Source organism: Entelurus aequoreus, linkage group LG09 (assembly GCF_033978785.1).
Source record: "Entelurus aequoreus isolate RoL-2023_Sb linkage group LG09, RoL_Eaeq_v1.1, whole genome shotgun sequence".
NCBI lineage: Eukaryota > Metazoa > Chordata > Actinopteri > Syngnathiformes > Syngnathidae > Entelurus > Entelurus aequoreus.
Genome location: NC_084739.1, coordinates 32,816,269 through 32,826,355, shown reverse-complemented (window position 1 = coordinate 32,826,355; position 10,087 = coordinate 32,816,269). Strand labels below are relative to the sequence as shown.

General features: G+C 37.9%; 1 protein-coding gene across 1 annotated transcript; it reads left to right on the top strand.

Annotated features, from left to right (window-relative positions):
* Positions 1 to 1,398: 1,398 nt before the first annotated feature.
* LOC133656974 (E3 ubiquitin-protein ligase Midline-1-like) lies at positions 1,399 to 9,227 on the top strand. The gene is made up of 5 exons (XM_062057865.1): positions 1,399 to 1,944; positions 2,000 to 2,095; positions 2,163 to 2,356; positions 5,287 to 5,420; positions 8,629 to 9,227. Exons 1-5 carry the CDS (start codon positions 1,399 to 1,401, stop codon positions 9,225 to 9,227), a joined length of 1,569 nt encoding a protein of 522 aa, XP_061913849.1.
* The last annotated feature ends 860 nt before the right edge of the window (positions 9,228 to 10,087 follow it).

Here is a 10,087-nt window from a genome sequence, read left to right as displayed (position 1 = left end):
TCAACGCAAAAAAATGTGCCTTGGCTCAAAAAAGGTTGAAAAACACTGCAAAACAGTGGCGGGCCATGCGTTTCCCACCTAGGCCTTCAGTGATATGCGACTTCAATGAATACCTCTCAAAATACCATCATTTATGTCACCACATGACCATTGCTGGAGAAATACTATACAGAAACACATTTACGCACTACTGGGCATTGTACAAAACGGGTTATTTTCTGGCGCATTTAAAAGTCAATGAAACCCGCATTAGCAATTAAAACATATCTTGTGTGGTACTGTCAAAATTAAAATTGAAAAAAACATATTAAACATGAAAAAATTAAGAAATAAAATATCTGAACTCACATTTAATCACCGGGACAACTGAGCTAGCTTCCGGGGTTGTCCGACATCGTCTCACAAGATGTAGTTCCTCTTTAAATATCCTTCTTGAATATGAATGAAAAAATGAAAAACATCCAGCTAGGGGCATGTCTACATTCAACCTAAACGGGGCTACTGCACATGCTCTTCACTACTGTGGCATGCTGGGTAATGGAGTTCTTATGTTACCTAGCTCATAACATCACAATATATACCTGCCTTAGGCCAGTTCGAAGGCCTTACTGACAACAACTCGTGATCTGATTGGCTATCGCAACTGTCTATCAAATGTTTGTGTCCGTTCACTTACAGTGTGCGGACGCTCGCATTGTTGATTCTGAAGGCCCCGGCATATTTGGTACAGCATGGCAACATAAGCTAGCTGAATTCTGATTGGATAAAAACTCAATAACCTAAAACAACAGGGCTGGAAGGAGCATTATATGACATGAAGAGAATATGAATATTTTTAGATATTTAGGGAAAGTAAACAAAAAATTGCTTTTATCTTTAATTTTGATCATGATTCCTGGTTATGTTAGGCCAGCAGAGAAGGCCTTGCTGGCCCTGACAGCATTAATTTGATACTGTCCTCTGTATCAATACTAACAACGTTTGCATAGTGTTGATTAAATTAGTATGACAACACAATGTGAAAAACTACAAAACATGTGGGCGTGTTATGGAAGATAATCTCCTGAGAGCCAGCTTCAGTTATCATTACATTGTCTCTGTTTAGCCCACAATTATTTATTTGAGTTTTACAACGTTTTATCCAAATTAGTTGAAATGGCTGTTTAATGAAAGTAACTGTTATGACTGGTCCTGGTGAGCTCATGCAATTATAAAACATTTTGTTATTGCTCTATATAAATGTCACTCCACTGAAGGGCAGAAAAATGTCTACCTGTGTTTAGTAATATGACACTGGGGCACCTGAGAAGCCTTGCATGCAGAAAAAGTCTTGTGAAACATTGATGAGAGCATAGCATTGCTCATTGAGGCAGCATCACAAGGCACAAGCAGAGAGCTATGGGGACTGTCGAAGAAACTCTGAAGTGTCCAGCATGCCAAGATGTCCTCACAGACCCTGTACAGCTGCCGTGCAGACATAACTTCTGTCTGACTTGCATCCGGGCTGTTTGTGAGAAGGGTCCTCTCTTTTGTCCAGAGTGTCAGATCCTGCTCCCATCCAACTTCACGCTGGAGATCAATTCAAGCCTCCAAAGCAAATTGAAGGACTTCGTTATCCAATCGTCAAAAAAAACATCTTCGACCGTCGTCCACTGCGACCACTGCATAGAGACACCATCGGAAGCCATTAGGACTTGCCTGACCTGTGACGCCTCGCTTTGCCAGGCTCACGCTTTGCTGCACCAGCAGCGATCTGCACTGAGGGAGCACACAGTGGTGGAGGTGACCCAGGATTTATTGTCTTTAAAGTGCAAGGAGCACCGTGACGAGCTCAAACTCTTTTGCTTGGAGGAAAGAGTCCCTGTTTGCTGTTTGTGCGTCCTTGTTGGCGCGCACAAGAACCACAAAGCTGTCCAGCTGCATGACGCCTGCACAGACTTAAAGGTGTGTTTTTGCCATGTCTGGATTATGCTTTATTAATTTGTACGTCTGTCTTTAGAGCATGTTGGAAACAACTGTCAATGAATTGCTGCAAATGAGATGTGAAGCAGAAAACGCCATCAAAGACTTGGAGCTCATGTACACACAAACAGTGGTATACAGTAACTATTTTTATTCATAGGTTTGCATTGCAGTAAGATGTTTTTTTTCTTCATTCCTAGATGTCTGCGGCGGATTTCAGAGAGAGACTCACAGACAAGTACAACAGGATCCGGGTTGTGTTGGATGGCGACGAGCGGCTAATGATGCAGATCATAGACGCAGAAGAGAATTGTACCACTGAGTGGCTGGAAACACAGAGAGCAACGATGGAGGCTCACATCAACGAGATAGACAAGCTCAGGGTTTCCAGCAAGTTACTCCTTCAAGAAAGACATGATTTGAGATTCATACAAGTAGGTTATTCAGTGTGATAATTCTTTGTTGTACCAATAAGTAGTTTTCTAAACTTCAAAGGCACAATTAATTGGTATTAGGTTCTATGATGAATTAGACTTAGACTTAGACTTCCTTTATTGTCATTCAAATTTGAATGACAGTACAGCGTATTGTAAGTACAGATAAGAACGAAATTTCGTTGATAGAATCAATTAATAGAAAGAGTCTGGGGTGAGCTTCACTGTGCCACGCTTCAAGTGCTCTATTTGCCCATGTGCTTAAGTAAAAAAAAAGCTGTGCAGATTCTGGCGGTGCAGCATTCTCACCCTTGATTAAAATCTATCAGTCCAAGATGCGCAGTCTGGGTGGAGTCACTTTTAAATTAGGCCATTCCCAGTCAAATCTGGCCTTCTTGGTATTCTCCCATCGACCTAAGTACTTTTGCTCCTACACATTTCTGAGGTTGGAATAAGTCCAGCACCCCAGGAAGGTGAAGCATTATGTTGAACTTGAAGTTTGGATGCAGTGTGAACACCACACATAATAAAATGATAAAAGAAACGTCTAGAAAACTATCAAATCTATTCCGATCAATTTAACCGAGACACCAGGAAACATCCATTGAGATGAGCATAAGAGCACTATAATGCCTCTATAAAAAATCTAAATGCACATAATTTATCTGCTGTGTCTCTGTGAAAGTGGATAGTGTGACCACAGCATAAAATGCAAGGCAACTGTGCATATGTAGTTTGGACATCCTGGGGCATCTACCAGATTTTCCGGACTATAAACCTTAAAATAATTAGTTTTCATATATTAGCTGCACCAGACAATAAGCAGCAGATATATATCCCTATGTTGTGAAATTAGATATTTTACATTTTGTAAATGTGGTTTTGTTGATATTTATTTACATATCTTAATCGTTTCCAAACGGGGCCTGTAAATCGGGGCTGATCAAACAAGACAGGAAAGTTACTGACGTCTTTATTCATCCTTTATGAGATTAATAAGATTTTCCCTTTTTTTAATAAGGTTCTAGATGTTTATTAGGATTCTTCTTCCTTGTACTTTATACAAACTTTGGGTTCAAACAGTTTCTTAAAGTGGATCATTTTAGCACATTGTTTGATTTATTTGCTTGATCCATCTCATAATTTAGCAATTAGCAAAGAAAAATCCATAGATTAGCCGCACCTTTGTATAATAATAATAATAATAATACCTGGGGTATAAACCGTAATGTTCAGAGCTTGGGAAAAAACTAGCGGCTTAAAGTCTGGAAAATATAGTACCTTTGAATTGTATTTATTTATTTTGTAAAAATGTTTAAAATGTATTTATTGTTATTTATTTATTTTAGTTTTTATAATAAGTTTGTAATTTTATCCCCCGTACATTTAATACATACAACAATTTTGGCTGGATCATTAAACTTTGTGACTGTTTAACAGTAATAGCATGTATCAGACGCAATAAAAAGGATGAGGAGGTGATCAACAATCGCTTTATTGATCACATTTGATCAACAAGAATGTAGCAGGCACAGTACCAGTAAAAAATATTTACACATTTTGATCAGTATACAAACGTAGATTGTTTTTTGACAGTTAATGTGAAACTTTCACTTTCTGACTTGTGCACACACACACACACACACACACACACACACACACACACACACACACACACACACACACACACACACACACACACACACACACACACACACACACACACACACACACACACACACAAACACGCACACAGTTGTCCATGCAAGCCCCTGTGACGCGTCCCAGCTTTACCAACATATTTTATTGAACAGAACTTCTAACACCACAAATAACATTAGGGTGGTTATAAAAACAAATTAAAATTCTTTGTTTCATCTACAGATTATTATTCACATCCGGTCAGGAAGAAGACACTATTGTAGCGTGCATACACACACTACATGATGACATGAAGTACACATGAAGTACACATTCATAAATTGTTATATTTTCCATGGATTTTAATGACATTCACAAGAAATGTGCGTAACTTCAAATGTGTAAAAAAAAAAATGTAAGCATAACCATGAGAATAAGTGTATAACATTTATGTATGTATATACACTACCGTTCAAAAGTTTGGGGTCACCCAAACAATTTTGTGGAATAGCCTTCATTTCTAAGAACAAGAATAGACTGTCGAGTTTCAGATGAAAGTTCTCTTTTTCTGGCCATTTTGAGCGTTTAATTGACCCCACAAATGTGATGCTCCAGAAACTCAATCTGCTCAAAGGAAGGTCAGTTTTGTAGCATCTGTAACGAGCTAAACTTTTTTCAGATGTGTGAACATGATTGCACAAGGGTTTTCTAATCATCAATTAGCCTTCTGAGCCAATGAGCAAACACATTGTACCATTAGAACACTGGAGTGGTAGTTGCTGGAAATGGGTCTCTATACACCTATGTAGATATTGCACCAAAAACCAGACATTTGCAGCTAGAATAGTCATTTACCACATTAGCAATGTATATAGTGTATTTCTTTAAAGTTAAGACTAGTTTAAAGTTATCTTCATTGAAAAGTACAGTGCTTTTCCTTCAAAAATAAGAACATTTCGATGTGACCCCAAACTTTTGAACGGTAGTGTATATGTGTATATATATATATATATATATATATATATATATATATATATATATATATATATATATATATATATATATATATATATATATATATATATATATATATATATATATATATATATATATATATATAAATGTATAACATTTACTGTATTTGTCTTTACAGCAAATCACTGAACAGAATCGTTGGTGAGTATATATTTCTCATTTATATTTACATAACAGGTGTGATTTGCCACAATATGTTCTTGTTTAATTGTAGTGAACCCCCAAAGTTAGCTCCCATTCAGCAAATAGATAAAGAGCTGTGTGAACCTGACAAGTTGCGAACAATCGAGAAGCTGGTGGATGACCTGTCTGTGGCTCTGTCTCAGCACTTTCCCCGAATGTGGTCCTGTAAGTACAATCCTCTTATTCAGTGGAATCCAAAACAATCATTCTGTCAGTAGACTATCAAGGTGTTTCTTTTGAATCTGTGCCTTCTGCACCCCCATGAAAACGTATTATGCATAATGCAATTACCATTCAAATACATTGTTTAACTAGGCAAAGGGAGACCTTTCCTTCTTAATCCTTTGTGTGCATCGTGATTAATTCTTCATATAAACGGAAAGATATGGACATTTTATCAGTCGAAGTAAGAGAGCAGACAACGTTCAGTAAATTATCGTTTTATTATGTTCGTAGTTTGTAATTCTTGTTTAGCACATAGCAATACTGCTACATGATGCTTAGGGTTACACTTTAGCTACATTTTTGTTTAGCAGATCTCCTAAAACTTGTAGCTTATCCTCCTTATATTCAGGATCAAAAATGTACGTTTCTGGATCATAATTCTTCCCAAAGTAATCGTTGGCTCTCACAAAGTCTGCATGATTTGCATTGTTGTTAATGATGAAGGGATCTGTGGTTCCTACCTCTACGTCACGCAATGACGTGTCTGGCGAGCTCATTATCTCTCAAAATGGCTTGGGAATTTCCAGGAGATTGATACTATTTTGATCATATCTATTTACTCGCAAACATTGTAAGTCTTTGGGTGTCATACATCAGATATAAATGATAATAGCTTTAATATAGAGGCAACTTGTTTTTTCACTCCACTGGTACTTTAAATAATCATCTTACCTGCACACTGCTTCCTTTGTGCAACCATCATGTTATACTGTAGCAAATTAAGGGAGTTTCACAAGGCAAGCACATAGCTGTCGTCAGCTTCTGATAACCTTATCCGTCTCTTTATTGATGACTTCACAAGTCTCGTCTGAGCATAGTGCTAGCCACTGATTTGATCAAATAGATTTAATCAGCTAAGACCATGACAAGCAGTCTACTGAAGCACATAATGTGTTTGCCTTGTTTTCATTCCCTGTTCCCTACTTAAATGTTAAACAACAAGCTATTGTACGTCAAACTAAAAGTTAGCCAAAGGTCTTCGCATGCGTTTAGTCATCAATCAAATTCAGGTCAACATAAGTTCATCTCATATGTAATTGCAAGCATACTATCTTCTTTATAATGCATGAATATTTATTTAGCAAGCTTAAAAAGCAGTCTAAATCTTAACTAGACTTAGTCTCAGACTTAGACTTCCTTTTATTGTCATTCAAATTTGAACTTTACAGTACAGATAAGAACTAAATTTAGTTGCATGAGCTTGCTGTAGTGCAGGATAAAAGAGCAACACTGCAAAAAGTCAGTGTTCAAAAACAAGAAAAAAAAATACAAAAATAAGGGGTATTTTATTTGAACTAAGCAAAATTATCTGCCAATAGAACAAGAAAATTTGGCTTGTCAAGACTTTCCAAAACAAGTACAATTAGCTCACCTCAATGAACCCAAAAATACCTTAAAAAAAGTATATTATCACTAATAACAAGTACACTTTTCTTGGTAGAAAAAAAAAAGAGACCTTTTAGCTCAATATGTTGAAAAATATTCTTAAATTAAGTACATGCTAGTGCCATTATCTTGACATAATGATATACGCTTGACATTACATTTCTTGAAACCAGAACCAAACTTATACTAAAAACAAATGTATTGTTCTTAATGGACGCCAACAAGGCAACCGCTTGTTAATCTCGGGGTCTCCTAGCCGCTCAGGCAAATCATATTGTCTAAAAATGCATTTTTCCATCGATAACATGACATCATCGCGCCGAGTGCGTGCTCTTTCAGTCAATTAGTGTGCGAGGAATATATATATATATATATATATATACAGCCCGGCCCCGGCCAAAAAATTTTTCATTGTAATTTTGAAGAATTCATCTGAATGTGCATGAACTATTTCTGTTCAAAATTGTTAGAAATGCCACGTTAAATGTTTAAATATTAACTGTCAGTTTACTGTACTGTGCCTACTTTATGAGTACGTCTTTTCTCTTGTTTCATTGAAAATAAAACAGCAAAGTCCACCCGTTTTAATTATGAGACAAAATTGTGCCAAAGTCATGAATTTTTTTTAATGCCTGAAGTAAGAAATTATTACTTTAAAAAAGTAGTTTTATACTTGTGAGTGTTGATGACACAGCTTTGCAACAGTTGATATTCTAGTTTCAAGCATGTTTTACTCAATATAGGTCATAAAATCTCAGCAACAAGCTGTAATATCTTACTGAGATCATTTCGGACCAAAACCCTTAAAACAAGTAAAACACTCTAACATAAAATCTGCTTAGTGAAAAGAATGATCTTATCAGACAGAAATTAAGCAAATATCACCCTTATTTGAGATATTTAATCTTACGTAGATTTCAGTTTTTGCAGTGAATAAGGTGCAGATATAAATAAATAGATTACTGTACAGATAAATATATTCCACTTTTGCATATGCATCCACATTTATGGATGTATATTATATTGTCTTCATATTCCAGCCAGTTAATCCGTTTTGGGGGGGAATTGAGGGGATTATTATGATGCGTTCAAGAGTCTTATGGCCTGAGAGAAGAAGCTGTTACAGAACCTGGAGGTTCTGCTACAGAGACTGCGGAACCTCTTTCTAGAGTCCAGCAGTGAAAACAGTCCTTGGTGGGAGTGGGAGGAGTCTCTACAGATTTTCTGAGCCTTGGTCAGGCAGTGGCTTTTTGCGATTTCCCGGATAGGAAGAAGAGGAGTCCTGATGATCTTTTCCGCCGTCCTCACCACTCTCTGCAGAGACTTCCAGTCTGAGGCACTGCAGGCTCCAGTCCAGACAGAGATCAGTTGGTCAGTAGGCTCTCTATAGTGCCTCTGTAGAATGTGGTGAGAATGGGGGGAGGGAGCTGTGCTCTTTTCATCCGACGCAAAAAGTGCATGCGCTGCTTGGCTCTTTTTACAAGAGCTCCGATGTGTAGGGACCAGGACATATTGTCAGTTATCTGCACCCCCAGGAACTTGGTGCTCCTTACCATCTCCACTGCTGTGCCATTGATGAAGAGTGGAGTGTGGCTGGACTGGTGCCTCCTGAAGTCGACGATGATCTCTAACTGAGACTTGAGACTTTTGAGACAGTTTTGCACAAATAATTGGTTGAACTCCAAATTGTGTAACTTTTGGGTCATTTGACAGTTTTTGTAAAGACACAAAATCAACCTCTGATCTTCATTTCTACTTGCAGATCTTTGTTGCCCTGTTCTAGACCTGAAAACAGCCCATCCGAAATTGGAGATTTCCCATGATGGGAGAGAAGTGTGCTGGAGGGTGCAACCTGACACCGACGCGCCAACCACTCCACCATATGATTCCCAATACAGCGTCCTGGCTAAAAAGAGCTTCACTACTGGCCAACACTACTGGGAGGTCATTGTGCAAGAGAAACCCTATTGGCTGGTAGGCGTCACCACTGGACCAGTCAATGAAGACCATGGTCCAAGTTCAAAGCCTCCTGTTGTGGGTGTGAACAAAACTTCCTGGTGCATATACCATGGAGAGGGACAGTATTTGGCATGCCATGATACCCAGGAGAAACAGCTGCAAGTTGGGAAGAAAGTCAAAAAGTTGGGAATTCTGGCAAATATCCAGAAGGGGGAGCTGTCGTTCTACAATGCAGACAGCATGACCCTGCTTCACTCTTTCTGTGTGGAGTGCAAAGAGCCTCTCTTCCCTATGTTTAACCCCTGCATTGATGTCAATGGATTGAACTGGCAACCATTTACTATGTTCTGGATTAAGGACCCATGGGATTGGGGTGTTAGCACAGATAGAGGTGAAGTGTGACAGGAAAAGTTTAAATGTATCATATCAATATGAAAATGTTGTCGAAACACAAATTAAGATGTATTTCAATTTATAAATATAAATACTGTGGCATCTCAAATCATGAATGTTTTGAGATAAGAGCTGTGTCTCGGCTAACTGCTATGCTTTATATTGCAGGCAAAAAATGTAGTTTCAAGCATCCCCGCCATTAGTTGGCATAGCAAATATCACAGTGAACTTGCCCAAAACATCTGGTCTTATTTGCTGGCATTAGCTTACAGCTAGAGAAAGACATAACTTTGTTTTTCCAAGCATTTTGCAAGAGTAAAGTGAGTGTGAAGGACAGTCCTGGGAAGAAGAAGTGGATGATAAAAAAAATAATAATCAAAAACATGACAGAATGTGTAGCCACTAACTGATGGTCTGCACCATATTGAAGCAAAATGAGTCTAACGCCAGCCGAGAATGTTAAAATTATATCCAAACGGAGAACATTTATAAATTAAAATATGGAGTAGCTGCTGATGGTGTGTTTGACGAAAAAAGCCGGTGTAAGGAGACAATGTAGAAGTTCTCCCTCCAAGATAAATGATGCACATTCTGATTACATTACTTCATAAAAGAACAGTAGTTCTTATTAGTATATTTTATCATACATCAAGGGTTGGAGTTGGGGGTTAAATCACCAAAATGAATCCCGGGCGCGGCGCCGCTGCTGCCCACTGCTCCCCAAGGGGATGGGTCAAATGCAGAGGACAAATTTCACCACATCTAGTGTGTGTGTGACAATCATTGGTACTTTAATCTTAAATATTGTTTTTTATACAATATTATCTAAAAGTAATTTTTTAAAGGCACGGTGCATGTGAAAATCGTGT